Source organism: Plodia interpunctella, chromosome 28 (genome assembly GCF_027563975.2).
Source record: "Plodia interpunctella isolate USDA-ARS_2022_Savannah chromosome 28, ilPloInte3.2, whole genome shotgun sequence".
Classification (NCBI taxonomy): domain Eukaryota; kingdom Metazoa; phylum Arthropoda; class Insecta; order Lepidoptera; family Pyralidae; genus Plodia; species Plodia interpunctella.
In genome coordinates this window covers 739,677-767,564 of record NC_071321.1, presented here as the reverse complement: position 1 = coordinate 767,564, position 27,888 = coordinate 739,677, and the positions used below count along the sequence as shown (strand labels likewise).

The following is a 27,888-nucleotide window of genomic DNA, read 5'->3' as shown; positions in this document are numbered from 1 at the left end:
TGTGCTATGTGAATGCTGCGTTTTATTTTGTGTTTTTAGTCTGGTTGTGTATTGTGTTGTTGTTTTACAATTAAATGTTTTATCTATCTATCTATCAATATTATTTACCAACTGTTTACCAGGCGCTTCGTCCGCTTAAATTCCCTTGGAAATAGTTTTTTCCCCGTATTAAAATGTGATTGGGGTAGTGTTAATAAAATATCAATTAAAATATACGCAAAGACATCTAGACGGCAATAATAGTTTTTTTTAAAGTATAATTAAAGTGTTACACCTGAAAGTTGTGTCTATCTCCATGACAAATATCACCAAAATCGGCCTATTATATAGACTAGTTCATATTATGTAATCTATCAATTTTCCCCGCTCACAAGTACACAGTTTATTGATAAAGATACGCTTTTGTTATAACAACGAAAATGGCACAAGGCTCCCTAATCTCTGGTTAGACCTAAGGTTAGACAATTGGGTTCAATAATAAATCTATGATTCAATAACAAATATTACACGCTTATACCCGTGGCTTACATACTTATATATACCCGTGGCTATAGGTACACTATCGGCGACCATTAATTTGGGTGGAGGACTGGTGACCTGAGACGCAGGATTACCCTAGTCAATTTATGTATATTCTGTAGTATAGTGTAGTATAGTATAATATATAAGTAACTATGGCTTTTGCCCACAACTTCGTATGTGAGTAAAAATCCGTTTCTCGTGGGAATTTCAGGAAGTCCCTTCTTAGTGCTCCCCTACACTGTCCTAGGAAGCTACACACCAAATTTCAGCTTTCTACGCCCAGTAGTTTCGGCTGTGTGTAATAAATATACTTAGATGAAACAAAAATTTGTGTTTTTCCGTGCACTTCAGTTCACGGAGTTCGCCATTAGTGTCATTATGCAGTCAACGTTAAAATAATTATAATTTATCATCCTTTGAATTGTTATATTACGTATGAACTTGAGACTAGGTAAGTATAGACCATACCTAGGTCTCAATACAATTATATAACCACTAATTGTTGTCTTTTTTTCCAATAAAGTCATGTATCATTGTAACCAGAGTTAATTTATAAGTAATCAAACTCACACACGCTAATTAAATGTCACTTCAATTGATCAGTGTTATTAATTACGAGACGGCCTCGGTGGCGCAGTGGTAAAGTGCTTGCCTCTGAACCGAGAGGCCCCGGGTTCGAACCCCGGTCGGGTCATGATGGAAAATGATCTTTTTCTGATTGGCCCGGGTCTTGGATGTTTATCTATATATGTATTTGTTATAAAATATAGTATCGTTGAGTTAGTATCCCATCACACAAGTCTCGAACTTACTTTGGGGCTAGCTCAATCTGTGTGATTTTTCCTAATATATTTATTTATTTTTATTTAGATTTACAATATTTTCGGTCCCGTTCAAGTATATGAGATATGCTTTTTGACTCCAATATACGTGACGTCATATAAAAGTTTCAAGCTCCATACAAAAGTTTGTTTTTGACATTAGAAAAAAGTATCTGATATGACTGGTTGGAGTATAGACAATTAGTATGAAGAGTTAAGTCCAAAAATTGACAAATAAATGTGTCACATTTTAGAAAATACTTTGAACAATTTAAAGTCCTTTTTTTATTACTAATGGAATTGGCATATTAGTGAGGTGCTATTCGATATTGGAGATAAAAAAAACAATTGAATTTCATTGATGATAGGTTATAAAATATAGGCTCAAAATATAATAAAATTTAGTTCGGTTGCCGCTGTTTCGCTTTTACGTTTTGAGGTACTCTGAAAGGAAATCCGTTTAAAAACCAAAATTAGATCAACGTGTGGTGAACCTTTGGTGAAAAATTTCTCTTTAAAAATTCGCTCCAGTTATTTGTTTAAAGTCGTTCAAAAAATGGCTCAGTAAGATTTCTATCAGAAACATGATATTACAGGTGAGTTGCACACAGTCACTTTGACGTTTATTTTATGGTTAAAATAAACGTCAAAGTGACTGTGCACTTTAAAATATAATTAAAGTGCACTTTACGTTTTTCTGCGCAGGTGCGCAGAAAAACCTAAAGTGTGTCATTTTGTCTAAAAGTTGTGTCGTCGACGGCGCGTAATTTAAAATCAACGCCATATATTTAACTTTAACAAGTACTGTCAATTGCATGTGAAGTTGCCGCGTAAGATCTTATATGGCAGTAATAAGGGTTGTTTTGCAACGAATTTTATCGACTTCATAGATTGTCTTTTACTTACAAGCGCCTATCAATAAAGTTCTTGACATACTATATGTACTTTCTATCGCTTTTTTGACCGAGATTTTTATCAGTTTCACTTGTCACAGACGTAAATTTATATTGCTAGGCTCTGGTACGGCCACGTCATGCGTAGACCGGCAAATTACGTAGGGAATTAATGTCTGCTTAATCCGCTCCCGCCCTACCCTGACAGAAGGGAAACCCAAGAAGTGCTGGCTTAATGTCGTCAAGGATGATATGCGTGAACTGAGTGACTGACTGACAGCGGACAACGCAGAGCCGAAACTACTGGACGTAATTAAGTTGAAATTTGATGTGTAGGTTCTTTAGGACAGTGTAGGGGAGCACTAAGAAGGGATTTCCAAAAGTAACCACATGAAACGGATTGTGGGCACACATACGAAGTTGTGGGCAAAACCTAGAAGTACACAAGACCTTCATTTGTTAATTGATATCTTCATGGAAAAAAGGCTAGCGGTGAAGTTAGTTTGTTGCGCCGCTTCTTCACCTGCGCTTTAGATGTGGGGTAATTTTTTAACATCAATAGGTAATGTATATTTTTGACATAGGTAAGCGGATCCTTTGACACAACACTATATGGCTGATGAAAGAACGAGAAAATATTCAGATGAAAGAGAAAGATGCATAATGTTATTAGTTTTACCAAGAATTATAAAAGACAACTTAGCATATTGCAAAATTTTAGCACGTCCGATATATTTTTGGGTCATTATTGTGTAATAATGAACTTCCGTCCGATTGTGCGGCCAATGAACTTAATAATAAAACTATTTTTTTAAATAACTATATGTAATACCTTGTTGCGAGGCAAGGTCAATCGACCGGCACGCTGCAGTGGAAGAATTACGTCGCAGTGTTTAATAAAACGTCAATGCATTTGCGTAGGAATGAAAAAAGACCGTGTTTTTAATCCTGAATTCGTCGAGAATTATTTTAAAAAATGTAATGAAACTAATTAACGACGAAAGTGTAAGTTTGTTTGTCACCTCTTCACGCTCTATCTATTCAACCAATCTTCTTGAAATTTTGCATACGTGTAGTTTAAAGTACCATAGAGATAGACATAGGGTATTTTCCATAATATTTATTCTTTTTTTTTTAAGATACAAGGTATGTAAATATATGTCCTTCTCTCCATACATCGGACTACATTGCAAAATATCAAGAAATTTGATTAAACAAGTAAAGCGTGAAGAAGTATCAAACATACTTTCGCTTTTATATTATTAGTTAGGATTTGGATTATAAAACTTAGTAGTTTTGCTTAGCTTTTGCCCGCGGCTTCGCCCGCAAGAAATTCCCACGGGAACAGTAATTTTTCCGGGATGAAAGGTATCCTATGTCCTTCTCCATACTTCAAACTACATGTATATACAATTTCAAGATAATTTGTTGAGTAGATAAAGTGTGAATATGTAACAAATTTACTTTCGCATATATAATTCTAGCTGCGCAACGGGGCTTCGCTCCGTTAGAAATTTCGTAATAAAAAGTACCCTATGTGATATTCCAGGTTGTTTTCTACCCGTGTATCAAATTTTATGACAATCGTTCCAGTAGATAATGCGTGAAGAGGTAACAAACAAGCAAACTCATTTTCGCATTTATATTAGTTGAGATCAGTTAGAATTAGGATTTTACAACTACATCCATGACTATTTGTTACCCGGGGTTTCGCTCCCGTGGGAATTTTGAGATAAAATATAGCCTATAGCAATCTTGGATAATGCACCATCCTAATGGTGAAAGAATTTTTGAAATCGGTTCGATAGTTTTAGAGATTACCCGCCTCAAACATACAAACTCACAAACGCTTACCTTTTGATAATAATAGTATAGATATGACAAAAGACGCCTAATTGCCGAATTTTTTTTAATCCATTGTCTATGACCTACCACAGTAATCATCGCAACTAGTGGAACTAGTGTCTCATCGGATGAATTTAATTAATTTAGAACTAAACCGAAAACTACTCGTGCGTGAAAGTTTGTCTTTGATTTTGAATTTTGATTAAAATAGTCACACATTGGTCTTTCGTATGACTTTGGAATTTAAAGACTTGTATAAATATACAATAATAAGAAAAAATACTTCATTTTCCAGATTTTATAGTAAATAATGACTGTTAATGTTCAGAAATCAAAATACATATTTTTTTTTATAATAAAAATGTATACCGCGCATCTCTGTGGCCATTTCTTGATCCGACCATCTCTAGTCATCAGTCAAGACAAGATTTTGCCCATTAGTTGGACATAAATAATAAGAAAAAAACAATGTAACATTTTTTTCAGCATCGTCCGGGATTTTTATGAAAATTCGCGCGAAAACATGCGCCTGTTTGAGCGTTGCGATAAATATTTGTTTTTTCCCACTCCCTTTCAGTGGCAAACACAAAATATTTCTAGCCAATCATCAACTAAACAAGTAATTAAACCTGAATAAGCATTTACACTTGAAGAAACGCAAGTTACGAAAAAATATCACAATATCATAGCCCAATATCGACGGAATTACACAACAAACGATCCACCTAACAAGCTTCGTAAACAGTGATGTCAAATACTCACTATATACTCAGTATATCGTATCGTATATACGTATTACACTAAACCTTCGAGATTAGGATATTATTAAATGTGACCGATTTCGCGCTTTAAGGTAACTTGCGGGCAGATTTCTCTATGTGGTTTTATTTTTGATCTGTATTCTGAATTTTTCATTTAGTAGCATAATATTTGTTTATTGTAGGCTACACAATTTATATAATAAAATTAAATTTAATGTCTATATTGTGGTAATAACTTTACTAATGATTGTATGGTCATAATGCTCAGAATCATAAAATAATTATACTTGACATGAGGACGCAGACGCAACAAAGGCATAAAAATTTGACGCGCGTACGGAACGCGCATATAAAATTTAATATGCAAAGACGTGTCAAATTATATTTGTCTTTTTGTCAAATTTTATATTAAATCACAGTATTGTTAGATTGAATTTTTGCACGTTTTCGTATATCTTATATAAGTAAGCATAAAGATTATAAATAAAATATTCACAATATGTTTCATGAACTTTTCGGTCAAATAGACAAATTAAGTTATTAATAAAACAAAATATTACGTACTTAAATAAAAAAACATCCATTCTTAACTTAAATATGTTAGCATAGATAGTTATATCCCTTGCTACGTGAACGCGCATCATTTAACGTCAAAAAAAAAATAAATCATTAAAAAGAATCTAGCAAAAGCATTCGTCCACTTGTCAGCTCACAGCCTCCCGTACTTTACAAGATCACTTTCGACTGACATACTGCCCTAAATCCCCTCCTCACGACAAGTGAAAGCAAATTTAGCAAAAAACAATAATGACATAATATTGCGATTGGTAAACCCATAACCTAATCTAAACAAAACGAATTTCACGATTTGTGCAAAAAAAAAAAAAAAAGAAACTCACCTCGATGTATCCGAACTGTTTTTCAGAGACACTCACTCACATTTCAGTTGCACAATTTCGAAAAAAAAAAAGAACACACAACACTGATGTTTAAAAAAATTACAATATATGTCACTGTCAAAAATTCCCGCCGAATCGATGCTGAATAACGTCGCGGGCACAGATGAATATTTTTTTAAACTTTTTAATGTTTCCACTGGTTGCGTGCGGTGTCGTAACTCATCGACTGCATGAAAGGTGATGGCTATACGCGTTTTGCTTGCTCGGGCATCTGCGCCCGACTGCTAGGTAGACCATTCACTTCATAACTTCAATATTTTGATTGTCTAAGGAAAAACGATGCGATTTAAGACTAACCTTTGTTAATATTTCATTGACATTTGTTTTACAACCCTTTTGTTTATTTATAAGTTAGTTATGTGGTTTTATGGCACATTTAAGCATCTAACTTAAACGATTTGATCATAATTCTGAAAAATATATATACGTATGTGGAAACCAATAACAATATTCGTTTAATATTTTATACCCATGTTTAAAAATGTATAGGTACTTGAATTGAAAAATTTACACTTTTACACAACTACCTATTCCTATACTTTCTGGAATTTTCGAGAATGCATTTGGGAATGGTCAAGGAAAAAATTACAGAAGTTTCCGAGAAATTCCTCTAGAAATATTCGAGGAATTTTCAGATGAGAATATCTTTAATAATCTACAATTTTGGGAATTTTTCTAGGGTTCCTTCTCGAGAACAGGGAATGACATTACGTCAAGGGATTGATACTCTCTATAGGGATTAAATAAATAAAAAAAAAAATTAAACTATGTTTAAAACAATCCAGAATAAAAAATAATTTCATATCAGGCAAGTACACTAATAAGTTTTTATTAATTTATTTTAATTACTTAAATATTGTTTGTATTAAATACTTTAAAATGAAATTATAATGGAAATTGTTTTGCTTGCTTTTGGTTGGTTCTCAGAGCGTTTCGACCGCTGCGGCCGCGCTGTAATTGCGATCCGTAAATTTTCTTGAGGAAGGAATCATTTCCAAATTAAATATAGGGATAAATGTGCATACTTAAGGGGGTATTCATATTTATCCCGCCAGAGTACAGCACTGTATGTTAGGTACACAAAAGCTTTGCCGCCTTTTGCTATGTCGATTAATACGCTTATTTTAGAGTACTTTATTAATCCTTTCATTGTGTAAGCATTCGTTTGTGAAAATATACAACAATGTAGCATATTCGGTTGCCGAAATATTGGGAAAATCGTGTTCCATGAGATAAAAAAACTTCGAAAACTATGGGATACGGCTCACGCTGTAAAATTTTCGAGCCAGTAAACGGTCGAAAAGAAGCTCGGAACACTTCACGCGTGTGAAGACATTAAAAGTATGGACTTCATACAGGTAAGATCTTCAGTCAAAATAAAGTTTAAATCAGTTTATGACCACAGTTGACCAAATAATGCAGAACGTAACCTGTGTTGTTATTATTTTCAGGATAATCCACTAAATCCTTCCTTTTTTCTTTAAACTCGCACCACGATTGCGTAGAAGGTATTTTTGGTCGAAAATCTGCAACAATATTGAAAATTGGCGCTTTTTGCGTAATAGGTATGCCCTATATTACGCAAAAAGCGCCTCTTACGCCATTACGATTACGATCCGTTAATTTTCTTGAGGAAGGAATCATTTCCAAAATTAATCTATACTATTATTATAAAGAGGTAAGCGTTTGTGAGTTTGTATGTTTGAGGCGGGTAATTTCCAAAACTACCGAACCGATTTAAAAAATTCTTTGAGCATTAGGAAGATACTTACATTATTCAAGATTGCTATAGATATGCTATATTTTATCTCAAAATTCCAACGGGAGCGAAGCACCGGGCAACGTCTAGTTATTGATAAAATTGACTAATGTCAATTAACTGTGGTAATCCACAGTACAGATTAATTATTTTAAAGTCAGATAGTAAAATCATGGATTTAATAAGTACTACTATTTCCATGAGTAAATCTTGTCTTTGGCAAAATTTGAAATATTTCACCTACCTAATGACAGCCGCAGCGGTCGAAACCCACTGAGACTGTTTTATCAAAATTTATGCTTCCGCCATTTGGTCGCGAGCTTGAACTTAAATTTATCCAAGGTAACCATTTATCTAAATAAATATAAATAAGCAACAAATAAAAATATGTCGTTAATTATAAGTAAACAACAAATAATCACATTGTATTAATATTCAATCATTACTTCTCTAATTTTAACTACTTAACTAATTATAATGATTGACAACAAAATTAATAGGTACCTACTTATTCTTACATATAATAAAACAAAATCCTCTGCCGCCTCTCTCTGTTCGCGATAAACTCAAAAATTACACATGCACGGATATCCATGCGGTTTTTACCAATAGATAGAGTGGTTCCTGAGGCTTGGCCAAGTCGATCTATTTATTTAAAACGTAAAAGATTTTTAATATTGATATGATAATAACTTGCGTAATAACTTAAGACAGAAGCTCCCTTAAGTAGGGACTAAATAAATTAACCGACTGGGTATTACATGGATCTCACAACTTTTTACGGTAGAAAAACTGATCTGCGAGACTTGGTATTTTTACAGCATGTTTTTGATGGCATTACGTTTATAAGCCGAGACGGGGCAGCTTGTAGGAATATAAGTATTCAATTTTTTACAAGTTATTTTCGACACAAGGTGTTTAGAGTTCCGTAGGCAAAAACAGAATCCCTATAGTTTCGTCATTTCCGTTCGTCCGTATGTCATAGTAATTTTTTATAGGTCAGATATTGATCTAATATTATAAATGCGAAAGTTTGTGAGGATGTAGGTACCTAAATATTTTTGTTACTCTTTCACGCAAAATCCACTGAACATATTGTTATGAAATTTGGTACACGGGTAGAATATAACTTGGAATATCACATAGGGTACTTTTTATCCCGATCTAAAATAAATAAATATTAGGACAAATCACACAGATTGAGCTAGCCCCAAAGCAAGTTCGAGACTTGTGTTGTCGGATACTAACTCAACGATACTATATTTTATAACAAATACATATATAGATAAACATCCAAGACGGATGGCCAAATTTTACGGCTTCTCAATACACCAAACTTTGTCGGATTCGTTATACATTGCTGGGTTTTCCGTTGCGGTAAATAAAAGCACTCATACTAACTACGCAATGTTCACGCATTCGCATCGGCGTGTGATACCAGCTGGTATTAAATGAAGGCCAAAATCGTCACCAGTCCTTGTTGTCGTCATTTAGAACTTGTTACAATCAATAAATTGGCAAAAAAATCACGTCGCAATAAACCCTTGTCGGGAGCCGATAAAAAGGTACACTCCACATCCTCCCGTGGATGTCGTAAGAAGCGACTAAAGGACACAGCCTAGCCAGCTGATAGGCAACAATAGCTTTCTCAAGGAGGGTGTGAAATGGTTTAAAATCACATTTTGAATCTACAACATTTTAAAGGTTTTTTTAAGCTGACCACGGGCTTCGCGGCTTCACAACCCCGAATGCAACTGGAAACATGAAATTTGCCGTATAGTAATTGTATTTGTAGCTAATATTAATTGACATTTACGCAAAACGCACAATTTCACAACTACAGAGCGTTTATGTATGTATGTGTATGTATATAGATGTTTAATTAACCGGATTATGATTGGAATTCTCAAGTAATCTGAATTACATGTTGAAAGAGGGCCAAGTTTCAAGAAATAATGACGACCTCGGTGGCGCAGTGGTAACGTTCTTGCCTCTGAACCGAGAGGTCCCGGATTCGATCACCGGTCATGATAGAAAATGATGTTTTTCTGATTGACCTGGGTCTTGGATGTTTATCTATATGTGTATTTGTTATAAAATATAGTATCGTTGAGTTAGTATCCCATAACACAAGTCTCGAACTTACTTTGGGGCTAGCTCGATCTGTGTGATTTGTTCTAATATTATTTATTTCATATTTATTTCAAAACACACAACTTCACAACTACAGTGCGTTTATGTATGTATGTATAATGTATATAGGTGTTTAATTTATGTGAAAATAACATTTGTAACCAAATCATGATTCTCAACTAATCTGAATTACATGTTGAAAGAGCGCCAAGTTTCAAGAAATTGCACTAAAATCTGATCTCTCTTTGTCTCTTATCTCGCACGTTCCCGGTTGCTTTCGGTGTTGCGAAGCCGCGAAGCCCTGGGTCAGTGTAAAAAATAACCGCAAAACTTTTTGATGATGGATGTTGTGTGATTTTACGACCGGCCTGACGTCATCCCTCCTTGGGAATGCTATTGTTGCCTATCAGCCTAGGCTGTCTCCATTAGTCGCCTCATACGACGTCCACGGGATGATATATAGTGGCCCTATTCTAGGGCGGAACCACACGTTACATTTGCCACAATTGAAGTAATGTAAATAACCCCAATCCCAACTAATGCCAACTATAATATTATTATAAATGCGAAAGTCAGTTTGTTTGGTTGTTATCTTTTCACGCATTATCTACTGGACCTTTTGTTGTGAAATTTGGTACACGGTTAGAAAATAACCTGCAATAACACATAGGACTTTTTATCTCGAAATTCCCACGGGAGCAAAGCCCTCAGGCGCAGCGAGTTTACCAATAAATTTGAAAGATTTCTTAGGTAGTTTATATGTCAGAAATATGGTATTTTATCAGTAAGTGACGAAACAGGTACTTAATATTATTTTTTTAAAACATCACAACATGGCCGGATACGGAAGTATCTCATTATAAACTCGATATCAAGCTATTGACACTTCGATGTCAAGAATTTAAGGAAGACTCCAAATGCTTTATCAATCATCTCGTGTCGTTCCTATTCTAAAAATGGTTCTAAATAATTGTTAAGACCGGATTTATTAAATATTCGCCCCGGGGCTTCGCTTCCGTGGGAATTCTGGGATAAATAGTACCCTATGTTTCATTCCAGATTATATTCTACCCGTCCAGAAGATTTTGCGAGAAAGAGGTTACTCTTTAACTCAAAATCTACTATATTTGTTAAAACATACACACACACACACACACACATCCTCATAAACTTTCGCATTTTCAATATTAGTAGAATATTAGTAGGACGTAGGATGTTGTCTGCGGCTTCGTACGCGTGATTTTCCCATCTGAACAAAGAATGAAAGTAAAATTTCAGTAACTTCATTGCATGTTATTATTGACAATATCTCGAATTTTAAGCAACGATGTTAAGCTGGCTTTTGTGGTTTGCAATTTAATTGCAAGATTCCATCCGAACAAACCTAATTACGTGCATACATTGCAAGTTAAAGAAACTCTTTTAAATAAGTATAAGTAATTAAATTTTCCAATAGTCTTCTAGATGTGTTATCAAGATTACATGAGAACGACGAACAACCAAAATCAAAATCAAAATCAAATCATTTATTCAGAAATTAGGCCTTTTTCACGTCATACTCTAAATTAAATTATGTTTACCAAAGCTACAAACTACTAGCATTTCGGAACGACCACTGCTGAGAAGAAATGCCGAAAGAAACTCATTCAAACAGTGTTGGTCCCTATTATGCCAGAAGGGCTTACCATTTTTTAAATATAACCTGTTGGTTGTTCGTCGTTGTCATGTGATCTTCACGAGATTCATATCTCCATTGCAGATATGAATCTCGTGGGATTAAATAGAGAAAATGTTAGTAATGACGATTGTCAACATTTTATTATACGATTAGTACACGTGCTATAACTATAGAATAACAGTTTATTTATTTATGAATTATTTTAAGTTAGATTGTTTTTGTTTAAGTTAATATGATTTTGTGTTTTTATTATAGATTAGATGTTGCCCGGGCTTCGCTCCCGTGGGAATTTTGAGTTAAAATATAGCCTATAGCAATCTTGGATAATGTACCTTTCCAATGGTGAAAGAATTTTTGATATCGGTTCGGTAGTTTCGGCGATTACCCGCCTCAAACATAACACAAAGTCTCAAACGCTTACCTCTTTATAATAATAGTATAGATGTATAGGTATGTAATATAATATATAGTATTTGAGTAAACAAAACATGTCATGTAAAAGAAAAATAATTTATTTAACAGTATGAAGCGTGTGGTTTTCGCGAACAACTCCGTATCCTCCCGTGTGTATCATCATCATAATCGTCTGCAGCCCTCCGTGACCCACTGCTGGGTATAGGCCTCCTTCCGTCTCCGCGCCAATCATCTCTGTCCTGGGCCATCTTTATCCAGTTGTTGCCAGCAATTTCTTTTAAATCGTTACATTTTAACCTAGGTTTTAAGAGGCATGTCCAATTGCTCCGTTGCGTCCTCCCGTCCTCCGTTGACGTCTCTTGGCGGATCAACGTAGACATCACGCATCAACTCGTGAACGGGTGCTGCCGGGGGAACTGGTCAGCTCGATCTTTTATTAATTTTTTTTTGTTTGGTTAATTATACATATATATATAGGTATATATATTTTCCTTTCATCAGCACTTGATCACAATCATAATATGTTTCAGTATACCTTTTGACCATGTACTTTATTGTGTACTTACATTGTTATATTACTGATAAAAAATTATACATAAATTTATATTTAAAAAATGGTAAGCCCTTCTGGCATAATAGGGACCAACACTGTTTGAATGAGTTTCTTTCAGCATTTCTTCTCAGCAGTGGTCGTTCAGAAATGCTAGTAGTTTGTAGCTTTGGTAAACATCATTTAATTTAGAATATGACGTGAAAAAGTGCCTGTGAAGGCCTAATTTTTGAATAAATGATTTGATTTTGATTTTGACGTATAGAGTTTCGTCACGTCAACGTCAAAACCTGTAGACAACAGTGGAGCGCGACGTATGTAGTGATTTTTGTACCGTTTTCACCAATAGATAATGCGATTTCTTAGGAAGGTATAATTATGTATATATATAAAAAAGTAAAAAGTACTTATTTCGTCTCCATAGGCACGGCACATAAATATTTACAAATTGTAAAAACATTGGTGGAGACTGGCGTCTGCTATAGGCTAAAACCTGTGTGACATTACGCCATGCTCTCACAAAACGTTTGAAATAGAGAAAACACACATTGCATAATATGTAGAACAAATTTTCATTAACTTATAGAAAGATTATCAAATCAAATCATTTATTCAGAAATTAGGCCTTCACAGGCACTTTTTTACGTCATATTCTAAATTAAATGTTGTTTACCAAAGCTACAAACTACTATCATTTCAGAACGACCGCTACTAAGAAGAAATGCCGAAAGAAACTCATTCAAACAGTGTTGGTCCCTATCATAATTATATATCTTTCGGCAAAAAAGATCGAGCTAACCAGTTCCCCCCGGCAGCACCCGTTCACGAGTTGACGCGTGAGTCAGCCATCGCGAAGCTCAACCACAATAAAGGGAACTCTGGACCCGATCCACGACGCCGCCACCGGTTTGACTATTTGAGTGTGCATGACATACTCGATCTCCATAATCTAACATAATAGATACCTATGTTACTTTCAGACACTTGAAGATCACAAATCACGTATATGTTTTACAAGTAAATGTCAAAATATATGTAATAAACATGTCAAGAAAATAAATAATTAATAATTTTAAATATTACATATATTATGGTTTTACCCGAGCGACGCCAGCAGCGGAATTTCGACATTGTCACGGGAGTTCCACCTCGCCCCGCAATCACTTGGCCAGCGCTAGTGGATCTTTCAAAAAAACTCACGTTTCACACAAAACTCTAAAGCTTTTTTGACGTTTTTCTTACAGAATGCAAATTTGCACGTCATCCCGTACATTATTTGTCGAAATTCCGGAGTGAGTTTAGTTCAACTCGCCGACGCACCCGCAAGTGTAGCGCTAGTGTTCGAGTGAGTTTTACAGAATGCAAATTAGCCATATCCGCGCGGAATCCGACGTGAGTTTTTTGACGTCTGTTACAGAATCGAAACACAGTACGGGTCGTAAGTTAATATTAAGCTATAGTATCGATCCGCGCGGTACAGTTAGATCATGAAAAAAGCCAGTACTTGTTTGTAGTTAATCATGTTACATGACAATAACCTTTGCTTAACATTGTTTAGATATAGAGGAAAATAAACTACAGAGTGCAAGCTTTATCGAACAATTATTAATGAATCAAACAATAAATTTAAAAAAGAAGTTTTCTTCGATGGAGTATTTTCCATTCTTCACTGTTACCTGCTAGATTTTACCTCCCTTCTTCTTCATAGTCGTATTCCTCATGGCTGAGGGTCGTTGTTATTACGTGGAATGAAACACACACAACAACTTTCTTGGCATTATTATTTGCATTGGCATATTTATTGTATTGGTTTGCCATTGCCTTCTCCATTTCACACACAAGTTAATAAGAATCGACCAGTGTGCAGGTTTCCTCTCGATGTTTTCCATCACCGGAAGCAAGTGGTGGTCGATGGAAACTACTATATATATATACTTATATTAGGTATATGAGTCAGATTGTTATACAAACTCATGTGGCGCGAATAGAATTCGATATAATCAATGAATATACTTCGTGGCTTTTCTTTTCGTCTCCGAGCTTCTAGTTTTCCTTTAAACAAAAATTTCATAAAGTTGTCGTGTTATATAAGGTTATAAAACATGTTTTTTTTTTATTATCTGGCATTTAAGAATCATTATATTGTTTATTTCTGTAAATAATACTGATTGTAAGGGATAACTTTATTGATTTGACTTTGGCTTTGTTATTTTTACTCTGTAGACTTTGATTTCAGCAAGAAAATAGTCGCCAATGTTATTTCTGCGTCACACATCAATTAACTTTGATGTATGGAAATTTTTGTATTAATATATTGACGGTAGAAGTCACAGTATGTAAACAGATTATAAGAATATGTGTTATGAAACTACGTGATATTGTTATTATAGGTATTGTGTCGAGCTGGAGGTCTAGTGGTTAAAACTTCCCATGGTCCCAAGTTGTAATCCAATTGAATCCGATTGAGCTGAAATTTTGTACACACGTTTAGTTTGGATAACAATGTGTTATTGTGATAAGCATGACTTGAGGGTGCACACGGAAACGGCTCCAGACATGGGAACTCCTCAACGGTTTACTGCGTGGAGATGATTTTTTGTCACACATTGAATGCAGTAAGATCTCACTGACAACAATAAAAGCTTGTGTCAAAATGACGATTTTGAATATAGACTAGCTGCGCCCCGGGGCCTCGCTCCCGTGGGAAATTTGGGATAAAAACTACCCTATGTGTTGTTCCAGGTTATATTCTACCCGTGTACCAAATTTCATAACAATCCGTCCAATAGATTTCGCGTGAAAGCGTAACAAACATACACATACCGTCACAAACTTGCGCATTTATAATATTAGAAGAATCAATAGGATTGCACTTGTGACAACCTTGTGCCATGTCCGCAATTTCACAATTTTATTGACAAGTCATAATTATACATGCTATAATATAATTTTGTATTATTATTTCACAACAAAGAACAAGTAATTGTGTTTGTTCAATTATAAATCCAATGTCTTGGTAACTATTACACATTTGTAACTCAAATCGATGTTGGAAAATATCGTTAAGAAACCTGTTGACTTACCATGAAACACAAAACACGTACTTAACACATTGTGTCCAGAGTTCTCTCTTTTTTACACGATATGGGGGGGATAGAGACAGCACGTGGACGTGGTTCGCAGTAGGTCTCCATTATGGCGCCCACTCCAGCGCCGCCGTCACGAAGAATAAATAACCACGGAATTAGTAGGTATTTAGTAGCTGCTAATTCCATGTACTTAACATAGGTATTAACCATAGACAAAAGAAAAATATTTGACGAGCTCCGTGGCCTAATGGTCATCACGCCGGACTGCTACACTGGAGGTCCCGGGTTCGATCCCCGGTCAGGTAAACATGGAAAATGATCTTTTTCAGATTGTCCAGGGTATTTGATGTTTATCTATAAATGTATATGTTATAAAATATAGTATCGTTGAGTTAGTATCCCGTAACACAAGTCTCGAACTTACTTTGGGGCCAGCTCAATCTGTGTGATTTTGTCCGTATATATTTATTTATTCTAGTTTATGCTACACTAAAAAAATAATTTTAATAGAATAATACCAAATCAGAATCCGTAGCGTGGTTTAAATTTTTTTTTAAACAAATTAAAAAACCCCCGACTTTCAATATTCATTTCGCTACAACTTTTGAAAAGCTGAACAGATTTTGTTCAAACATATCTTAGAACCACCGCATAAAAATCAGCTATCAAACGAAGAAAACCGCGTCCAAATCTGTTCACACGTTGATGAGCTACAGACAGACAGACACATTTTGCTGTCAAACTTATGACACGCCTATTTTTACGTCGGTGGTTAAAAAGAAGAAAGCTTAGGCACATACGGACGACAAAATTCTTGTTTTATACTATGTAGCCATTAAGTTTAATGGAAAATCTGTGATTAAGCGTAATTATGGCTTTTACAATAAAAATTATGACTCATATTCGAGGTTTATCATTCTAAGCAATTATCGTTCATAATCTAATGATATAAATGATTTATTCTCTGAGGTCGATAGACCACAAGCTTATATGGAATCCTTGTCTATACTCATCTACAGGGTGATTTCTTATACATTGGCATTGTTCTATGTACACGCTCAGTCGATGGCACTGAATAACTTTTCGTATGGAACCCACCTTGAAAAAAATCAGCTGATCCGTACATTTTCCACATGTTAGGTGTTTAATTTTGTATGGAACAGCACATATTTTTCGCGATTAACTCCGAAATCCGGGTTACTCCCATACCAAAAGTTGTTCAAATTCAAATTCAAAATTCTTTATTCAATTTAGGATGATATACATCACTTATTGACGTCAAAAAAATTACTTAAACTAAGTCTACTGCCGGCTTCCAAAGCGCAGATGAAGAAGAAGCGGCGCAACAAACTTCACCGCAGCCTTTTCTCCAAGGACGTCAATTAACAAATATAGGTCTTATATATATATAAAAAATTAGGAGGACGAATTTACATCATTATTAAAAATGTCAAAATTTGAATAATAAATAAATAAAATAAAATATGTATTTCCAATAAAATTATTGAAAATTATAATATTACACAAAATATGTATATAAATAAAAAGCTAAATGTACAAACGTACGTAATAATGTCATAAATCAATTACATATGTTATGAGGATACTGCACCATGCTTGGGCCAGACATTATTGTCGTTCACATAATCATCAGATTCATGGACAGAGCGTGTAGACAAAATATTGTAATTGTATAAAATGTCACCTAGATATATATATTATACTTCTATACTAATCTGTCTCTATCCTGGTGTGTCCCGAGTGGCATTCTTGGCTGTGACGTCGCGAAGCCCAGGATTGATCTGCGCGTGCTTTTGTGGTGGTGTAATGGTAAAGACGCCCGCCTGTGGATCGAAAGCACCCAGGTTCGAATCCTACTCATGCCACATGAGTTTGTATATCAATCTGATTCATGTATAGTAGTTTTCATCGTCCACCACTTGCTTCCGGTGAAGGAAAACATCGTGAGGAAACCTGCACACTTGTTGATTATTATTAACTTGTGTGTGAAATGTAGAAGGCAATGGCAAACCGCTCCATTGATAATGCCAAGAAAGTTGTTGTGTGTGTGTTTCATTCCACGTAATAACCACGACCCTCAGCCATGAGGAGTACGACTATGAAGAAGAAGATTAACATAGATACAAAATAACCTGATTTTCACATTACATAAAAACATTTGCAGCTTACAGATAAGTAGGTACCATTTAGAGTCTTAATTTTAGAGTTATTTATTTATTTAGCTAAATACAACGGTACACAATATGTATCCTTTTAAAGTATTTAGTAAGAAAATATAGGCACTTACAATAATTTCTTAGAGAAACAAAATATTATCATCCTAAACACGTTGACTCGCATTCGTCAATCTCAATCTCACAAAACTGCAAACAATTCCTGACAAGCGTCTTCCATCCATCCACGAACACATCACACTCGGGTTCCTGGTTCAGGAATGCGTTGAGATCCGCTTGCATGCGGCACAGCGGAGACTGTACTTGTACATGGGAAACGTGTATGAGGTGTTGCGGACAGATTCGTGGTTGACAATTACGTCGATTAAATTTAATTACGCAATGTGCATTCAGAAATTACACCTTCACAGGAAAGCCTGCCTGCCGAAAGAAACTCATTTGAACAGTCTCGGTCCTTATCATGCCAGATCGGCTTACCATTATTGTTTCTTACAATGTTTTTTTTTTTAATAATATATAAAAGTACATTATATACATATATACCAGAAAACAACGGGGCAGCGGGACGGGGCCGAGCAAATGGGGTTGGCTATTATCTGTTATTAAATTGATATAAAACGTAGATTTGATCGTTGTTTACGTTTCAATAGAGATGATGCCATGTTCTCAGTCTCCCTTTCCCATCAGCGATCAATGTGTAAACCGTTGAAGAGTTCCCTAGTCGCGAGCCGATCGTGAGTCATACATAATACCTGTATTGTCGTTCGAATTAAACAAATTTTCAGCTGAATCGGTTGAAGATATCTGCTTGAAATTTGAATTTTGCAAGATTCTAATTGAATAATGTTACCCTTACTTACATTCATACTTCCATACAAAAAAATATATACTTCCAAATAAACGCGGAAATCTGTATGTCTGTCTTTCTATCTGTCGGTTTGTTCCGATTTCACAGCTAAACGGTTGGACCGATTTTGATGCAATTTGGTACACATGTAGTTAAAGGCCTCCGTTCAAAAATAAGTTACTTTTTTTCTTTCAAATATCAACCCCTAAATGACTGTAATGGGGCGTGAAAGTTTATATTAAAATCGTGTTTTTATTATTCACGCTACTTACTCACGTTCAAATTCACGCATACGAAACCGCGGGTAAAGCTAGTGGTGTATACTTACATTGCAAGTGAAAGAATCAAAAATATATTACCAAATGGCGGGTTTATCCGACCGTACAGAAGAAAGGTTGTGCTAACGGTAACCGAAAGCACTGTAATTTTTGTCTGCTAAGTGTAGCTCGCAATAGTAAAGGAAAGGAAAAAATGAGGCCAGCAATACTGAATTATGTCTAGGTTGATATACGTTACTGTAACTTTATACTACATCTATTGCCAGGTTCACACTGTCGTCGAACAGTTCGCCAAACTTTGGCGGATTCGGTGTACATTGCTGGGTTTTCATTGCGGTAAATAAAAGCACTCGTACTAACTACGCAATGTTCGCGCATTCGCGTCGGCGTGTGTCCGAGTTCGACGACAGTGTGAAGAGTGGAAAACCTAAATGCCAGGTATTTTTTCGTACCTATACTTACTTAAAAAGACTGTAATTATTACATTCTTTTTATGTGCCGGTACTTTACCGGCTTCACATTAAAAACTAGAAAAGTTGTGTTTTTATCGTATATTTGTTAAAGAAAATGTGTCTCTCTCATGTTCCCGGCTGCGTTCGGGGTTATGAGGCCGCGAAGCCCAGAGTCAGCTTAAAAAAAAAACTGAAAATTTTAAAGATTCGGTCGTAATCAAAGAATCTCTGATTGGAAAAAATACACAGTTGAACTGAAGGAAAGTTAAATAAGTAAAAGAAAAAACTTCAACTTTATTATTAAGATTTAAATCTTGAGCTTCTTGGTCTTGGTTCCAACGAGTCTGAAAATGAAAAAAACGGGGGGAAAATAATAATTACCGTAGCGACATCTCGAAGAAATAAAACAAAACGGCAAAATTTCTAGTGAACTATTTTCATGTACTTCATTGTTTTACTATTCGCCGTTAGATGTCAGATGGGAAATTGTTTTGTAGTTACTCCGTTTCTTACTAGATGGCAGCACAATAAATATTTTTATTCTTGTGTTTATTACATAATTTAGTCACTAGATGGCGACCCAGAATTCGAAAAAAAATATTAATAGCCAGTCAGCTGCTAGTGTGGCCATGTTAAAAATATTTTGCAATTTTGGTGAATTTCTGTATACGAAGAACTCGTTGCTTTGTAATTGAAAAAAAAACTACATTCTTATAATTGTATAAACTTATAAAGCAGGTACACGGACCGCGTCTGAAATATCACCCTACGCTTTATCACGCAAATAATTGACGTTGGTAGGAAGTCTACGAAACAAGTTGGATTGAGCAAGCCATAAAGGCCGCGTGGTGTCGGAAAGATTGACCAAAAGGGTGACAACTTGGGTCTCAAGTCCCGACTGTTGGGAAGAGATCGCATGGCAGGTCGAGGATGCGATGGTCAGACAAACAGTCTGCCTTCGATGGATGAAACATCTGGCGAAGAATAGAAGTGGCTGGAAACAACAAGGGGAGGCCCAGCAGTGGTAGCAGCAAATTTTAAAAAGGCAACATATTATCACCAGTTCCTGGTTATTTTCTGAAGAAAATAATAAGGAGATATTTATTACCTTAAATTTCACACAATAACGAGGTTTATGAAAGTTGGCAGTTGATAAAAAAACAATAGGGTTAGAAAAGAGGCCACCAGGCAGGCGTGCGGTAGGTTGTAAAATAGGTAGTTGGCGGCTCCGCCGTCGCCGCGACCAGTGTATATATGATACACTGCCTTTTTCCATGGTAGTAGTTTGGTCATAAAAACCTAAACTGGCAACACTGACTGAGTGCATAGCCAGGCCAGTAAATGACATGAATGAACAACAGCGGCTGTTGTTTTTGTAAACTTTCTTTGAAATTCTCTTTCAAAATACTTCCTTACAGTGAAATAACAATTTCCGTGGCTATTGGCATTCAGTTTTGCAACAATAACTAATTACCCAGTGTATTGTGCTAAGTTTCGTCGTGTTGTAAACAAAAGATCGTTGTTAGGTACCGTTTGAAAAAAAAACAGTGCAACAGGTTTCAGTGCAGTGTTGTTTGGTATCAATAGAAAATTAGTAATACTCGTGTTTAAATTTCAGTTATTTGTTATTAAAACAGTGCAGATTTAGCCAAATATCGTCGTGCAAACTGACGTTAAAAGTTATCTGTGCAGTGTTTATAAAAAATTAAATTAAAAAAAAAAAAAACAAAACAGAAAATGTATTCTCGGTTAAAATAATGATATCGCAATCTCAGAACAGAGTTCAAGCGATAAAAAGTAAATTCGAAAACTTGACTATTGAAAGTGACCCGATAGTTTTGAGGAAGAGGACCTCTGAACAGTTGTTCAAACGAAATGAATTTGGCGGCAGTTTCAACAAGGAAAATGATGAGTTGTCGACAAATAAGGCCAAAATCGACAACGATTCCACATCGAGTGACGAGTGTGTTGCAAACGTGAGTTATTTGTACAGGGAGTCCAAAAGTGATGTGAAAAAGGCCCTTTCGAGACAATCCAGTGATCCGGGCAAAAAACTCCATAGGAGTCATGCGTTTCGCTGCGATCGGAGTCAAAAAGTAGTTGGCACTCCTAAGAGACATGGGAGTTGCTATGGTCGTTCGGAAACCAGTGATTTTAGTTTAAAAATGGCTGATAAAAAGCTAAGTAAAGATAGATTAAAGAGGTTAGGCAATTTGTTAGAGGATCGCATGAAAAAAGAGAATTTTCAAATGAGTGATCACAATGTTGTTGGCGAGGTTCATGATCTTATTGATTTGGGCACTCAAAGTCACTCCAATGTCAAAATCTCTATACCTGATAGTGATGTGCCACCACATATTTTAGAGCAGTATGCGAAAGTCTTAAAGCCGAAAAAGCGTGAAGACAAACAGGATGCTATGACCGATAGTGGTGTTAGTTCAGAAACAGAAAATTTGGAGGAAGACCGCGGTAGGACTAAGAAACTGGTGTCACAGTTTGAAAAACAAGAAGAAATTGAAGTTCAACCCGATTCCAATTTGGAATCGATGAACGATTTGGCTGTATCCAGTGACACTATCAAATTGGAACGTAAAAATCCTCATTTAATATTAACGGATACACTAAAAAAGGCTTTGAAGCAGCCGTTACCTGCTGGTCCACCTCCGAAAAAGCCTCCGCGGACGTTCACCACGTCTCCTATTCCAGAGGTCAAAGAGAAGGAAAGAAAAGATGCTAAGAAAATGTTAGAAAAATTAGAACAAGTCTTGCAGAAACGTGAAGCTAATAAAAATGTCTACGACATAGCTGAAGCAGATATGAGTTTGAAAAAGCAGAAAGAGCCGAAAGAAATACACTATTTATGTACAGAAATTCTTGATATAACACATAGAACATTGCTACCTAATCAGAATAAAGATTTGAATTGTTTCAAACTGAATTGTTCGAATCTAATGAATTCAACGACCAGTCTTCCGTATAGTCGAATGAGTTCACACGATTCATGGCGAGATGATGTTAAATTATTTAACGGTAATGACAAATGTGTAAAATGTCAGTTCAACGAAAAACAGGACCGTTTTAAGTGCCATTTGAGTTGTGATTGTAAGAAGTCAGAGTTTTACGTGGAGAAGGAGCATATTTACGATGAGCCCTGCACAGATGTAGCGGGGAAGAAGAATATGTATGGAACATTGAATCTCAGTAAGAGTTTAAGCAAAAGTTTAGAAGATCTAAGGAATTCAAGGAGCTTAGAACAGGTGAGTCTTATAATTTTATTAATTAAACTTTATGAACTTAAATTTGTAATGAGTGACTTCATATGTACCACTAGGTGTACATCATCATCTGATTTGATTTTAAATCTTCTATAGTAATTTAAACTTTACTTGATAAAAGTGACTTGAAATGGTATGGATTTTCGAATTCAAATTCAAATCCAAATCATTCAGAATTTAGACCTTCACAGGCACTTTTTCTCGTCAATCATTATATTTATAGTTATTTCTCACAAGCTACAAACTACTGGCATTTCGGAACTACCACTGCTGAGAAGAAATGCCGAAAGAAACTCATTTGAACAGTGTCGGTTCCTATCATGCCAGATCGGCTTACCATTATTATTTCTTACGACAGTACGGCGACAGTGTGGAACTGGCATTACTAGTGTTGCCAATCGATAGTCCACTATCGATAGATTATAGTATTAATTTTGTTGTTACAATAGTCATAGCCGATACTATCGATGGTATCGATTAAATTAAATTAAAAATTATTAATTTCTCAAAACATTACATCGTTATCTATAATACATTGAGATTTTCTTTTAAGCAAAAATATGATTGCGTTAGAAACCCTCGCTCTTCTATCATTCATCATTAGTTATTAACCTTTAATACAATATCAACATAAAATACAAATACAAAATTTATTACAAAGTTATTCTTGTTTCTCAAACATGTAACAAAATCAGAGAAGAAATTACAAATTTAAACTATTACTTAGTTCACATCAGCCCTACGAACATATCTTGGGTTCAGTGACCACTATGAATTAGTGACCACCACTGATTAACATCTTTATTAATTACTGGACCGGTGTACCATACCTTCCATCTCATCACAACCTTTAGTTTGTAAATCGAGTCGATTGTTATTGGAATATTCAGCAGCAATAGTATCGATGCTATCGACAGTATATTATAGATGATTTCCGAGGTCAACTAGTTGGGCAACACTAGGCATTACACCCAATATTTGCCTAGTTAATTCCCAAACAGTAGGGCGCCATCTATAATAGTTTCTGTACATGAGTCATATCACCATACGATCTAAAACTTCCTCGCTATAATTAGAATCAATTTAGAACAATGAACTAAAATAGACCATCTGTTTGTTTGGTGGTTACTGTTTACTAAACATAAGAAGGGCTATTCATTAATTTAATTATAATTACTACTAGATATGGCCTCTAATTTCGTCATCATACTCAGAAAATTGCAAATAGTCTACTCAGCGGCTAGCTTTTGCCCACGGCAATTTCCACGGGATCTGTCATTTTTCCGGGGTGAAAGTTACCCTATGTCCTTCTCCATACTTCAAACTACATGTATGCAAAATTTCAAGAAGATTGGTCGAGCAGATAGAGCGTGAAGAGGCAACAAACAAACTTACTTTCGCATTTGTAATATTAGTTAGGATATAGACATTTCATCATCAATCAATTATCAACGGTCATTTAAACTCTGCTTGCTCTGGTATTCCTTATAGGATGGATAAGAATTATGGGCCGTAACACGCCACACGGGTTGGTTTTAACGACTTCAAAAGTGAAAATACAACAGCCATTTTATACCACTATAACCTACCTATGACGTTGTGACGCAGCGACAACCAGACCGCAATGCTATAGGCTATATCTCGAAATTCCCACGGGAGCGAAGCCCCGGGCAACAGCTAGTAGTCTTATAAAATAAGACAACGCAGCTGGACCGGACGATTCTTCATCAGATATCTCGCGAGGGGTAGTGGGTAGCGAACTGTGACAACCTTAGCTCATGCTCCAACGATTTCTGTGGGACATAAACATGATACATACCTTGTGTTAAGAGTTATAGAATGACGTCATGTAATTAAGTAGACGGAGTATTTAAAAAGTCATGTGTGCCTCAATAAAATCGATATTATCGATACTCACTCGTTCGATACGATCCATAATATTATTCTATTGTTCCAAAATAGCAACCGATACGCCTATCGATAGCCTTTCTCGATTGAAAGTAACGATTCTCAAAGTATCGATAGTTCGGAAGCGATAACAGATAGATCTAATTCTTGGGAAAGCTATGTTGCCTATCAGCTGTCAAGGCTTTATTTATAATCCCTCGACCACCTCGTACGGCAAAATTAATTCGCGTTACGTAGCCAATCGCTCCCGCATCGAGCAGACATACCACCTGAAAGCCTACCACGAAACGTACAAATACGAGGGCTGCTATTTATGTATCCGGAACTGGCCAATAATTCTAGAATATTTAAAAAGTAATTACAACATTTGAAAATAGAACTCTTCGGCTAGAGAATAAATATTTTTCATGTCCCTGTCATTTGTTTTTTTCAATTGGCGCCAATTTTGAAAATAGCTTGTCTTCATTGCCATGGATTTAACTCGTGAACATTTTCGCGCGATGATTTATTATGATTTTCGGCGTGGATTAACTCAAAAACAGTGCATCGAACAACTGATTTTAACTTTTGGAGATGAAGCACCATCGAAAACCACTGTGTATTATTGGTTTAAGGAATTTCAACGTGGACGGTCTATGCTCACGGATGAAATTAAGGAGGGTCGTCCTAAATCGGTAGTGGTACAACAAAATATTGATGCTGTGCGACAATTAGTAATGCAAGATCGTCATGTTACATACCGCGAGATAGAGGCGTCTCTGGGCATTAGTATGACGAGTATACACGCGATATTACACGAACATTTAATTGTTAAAAAAATTTGTTCGCGTTGGATTCCGCACAACTTGAGCGTAGATCAAAAACAGGCTCGTGTCGACTGGTGTAAGAAAATGATAAAAAAATACAACCGTGGCACGTCAAAAGCTGTTTATAATATCTACACAGGTGACGAAACCTGGATCTATGCTTATGACCCTGAAACTAAACAGCAGTCAACGGTGTGGGTCTTTCAAGATGAACCGAATCCAACAAAAGTTGTTCGTGCGAGAAGCACTTTAAAGCAAATGGTCGCTTGTTTTTTTGGTATCAACGGACATGTAGCTACAGTGCCACTAGAGAATAGTAGGACGGTTAATTCTGAATGGTACACCACCATTTGTTTGCCAGAAGTCTTTGAAAAAATACGAAAGAACAACCCACAACGCAGAATCATACTTCATCACGACAATGCTAGCTGCCACAAGTCGGCTGAAACAAAAAATTTTTTGGAGGGTCAAAAGATTGAATTGACGGGTCATACGCCGTACAGCCCCGACCTGGCACCCAATGATTTTTATTTATTTCCAAACATTAAAAATAAATTACGTGGTCAACGTTTTTCGAGCCGCGAAGAGGCCGTTGATGCGTTCAAAACACACGTTTTGGACATACCTCAATCAGAATGGAAAAAGTGCTTTGAAAATTGGTTTCATCGTATGCAGAAGTGCATAGATCATCGCGGAGAATACTTCGAGAAACAATAAAACCATATGTAATAATATATGTTTGTTTAATTTTGTTATTCCGGATACATAAATAGCAGCCTATGTACTTACCACATCGTGTAAAAATAAATTAAAAGAAAAAAAAACTAATTAAAAGAGCTTTGATTTAAATGCTCCAAAAAGAACAACATAAAATTTTCTTTTCAAATTTTAACTATTAACTGATAACCTCGTTATACACAATTTATATGACCATAAAAGCTTGTCGCGAGGTTTGCGTAAGTATCTATAAGAATTTAACTCAATTAAATAGGTACTAGTTTATTTACACAAGTAAATCGACGTGTTACGTGTTTTACGTTTCATGGTAAACCCCCTGAACAACTGAGATTCCTATTCAAACCCGGGTCATTACGGTCCCATTACCGTGTCGTTTGCGAATACTTTCTCTGTATCCATAGATTTCTTTTCAACAACAGAAATGCAACGGTTTTTGAGAATCATTTTAGATTTGTCATTGTCGTCATCAGTCATCACTCAAAAGGAGAAGCAACTGTCAGAGAAAGATGGTTGATTCGAACGGCAACAACACTACGCACAATGGTGCTAGTAACTTGAGTCGGATCGCAATTGAACCTCGATTCTAATCGCTATATTCTTGTATCAAAACTGAATCGTGAACAACAGATTATGAATACTTTATTACACCGCTCGGTAGTAGACTATCAATTGCGTTTCGATTGACAATTGATGGTTTGAGGAAAAGCAATAGTATCAATAGCCGGGATTTTATTTACTTAGTACAGTAGTTTGAAAATGTTCTTATAACCGAAACTATAAAGCCAATAACGATTCAATTCAGATCCAACTGAGGTTAGCACGATTCAGGGCAGGGATTTGGGACATTGGGAGTATTTTACTTGCTACCAGTAAACCGATATTCGATCCAAGGACTGAATCAAATAGCCATGTATACTTGAATCTTAACACATTGACACAAGGCTCATATTATATTCAATTGCAGACTTGGAATATACAATGCTCAGTTGTTAGTAAAATGTACAGTGGGATAACAATAGGTTGCATTTGACACAATTGACGACGACACTCAACGGCCCACACTAAGCACTATAGCTTGGAATATAATATCACTGCTGGGCAAAAGCACGTAGGGAATATTAAAAAAATAGAATTCTAATGAGCGTCCGAAATTCTTATCATTTAAAAGATTTAACCTATTTTCGCGTCCACACGTTCCCTTTTATACGCGATATGGGAAAAAGAGACAGAATGTGGACGTTAGAAACGTGCCGAGTGATTTTTATGTTTCGTGGTAGGCCTTCTGGTTTTTTTAGTTACGAGGGAAAATGTTAAGAAACAATAATGGTAAGCCCTTCTGGCATGATAGGTACCAACACTGTTCAAATGAGTTTCTTTCGGCATTTCTTCTCAGCAGTGGTCGTCCCGAAATGCCAGTAGTTTGTAGCTTGTGAGAAATTACTAATAATAGATTGACGTGAATAAGTGCATGTGAAGGTATAATTTCTGAATGAATGATTTGAAGTACATTGGAAAATGACTTTTAAATTATTTTATATGGGAACGTGCTCATACAAATAATACAATTATTTCTCAATATATCGTAATAGTGAATGGACTATAGTTTATAATGTGATAATGACATTACTTTTCATTGTATTCCGCTGTGAAAGTGCTAAACTATTAATTATAATAGTTGTTGCGTGACTAGTAAAAGTGATAAAGGTGGGATTACGTGAAAATATAGTAATTACTTGATCGCCGATCGACCAATTACTATTTATGCCGCCTCCACACTGTCGTCGACCGCTGTTCGTCGTGCGCATCAGTTCTCTAAACTTTGGCGGATTCCGTGTACATTGCCGGTTTTTCATTGCGGTAAATAAGAGCACTCGTACTAACAACGCAATGTTCACACATTCGCGTCGGTGTGTGTATGAGAGAGTGATGTAATCGACAGCCACACACTACCTCCAACCTCGTGCA

The 27,888-nt window shown here is 35.8% G+C and overlaps 2 protein-coding genes across 2 annotated transcripts in view; one reads left to right on the top strand and one right to left on the bottom strand.

Moving 5' to 3' along the window:
• Nucleotides 1-6,030, bottom strand: part of dsb (debris buster) — an 86,838-nt gene extending 80,808 nt beyond the window's left edge. Inside the window, exon 1 of the mRNA XM_053765857.1 lies at nt 5,742-6,030. The gene's annotated coding sequence lies outside the window, so the exon portion shown is untranslated. The remainder of the gene's footprint in view (nt 1-5,741) is intronic.
• Nucleotides 6,031-20,516: 14,486 nt separating this feature from the next.
• The window catches only part of LOC128681722 (uncharacterized), a 61,699-nt gene continuing 54,327 nt past the window's right edge, over nt 20,517-27,888 (top strand). Inside the window, exon 1 of the mRNA XM_053765846.1 lies at nt 20,517-22,453. Coding sequence (XP_053621821.1) covers nt 20,954-22,453 — 1,500 coding nt within the window. The 5' untranslated portion in view covers nt 20,517-20,953. The remainder of the gene's footprint in view (nt 22,454-27,888) is intronic.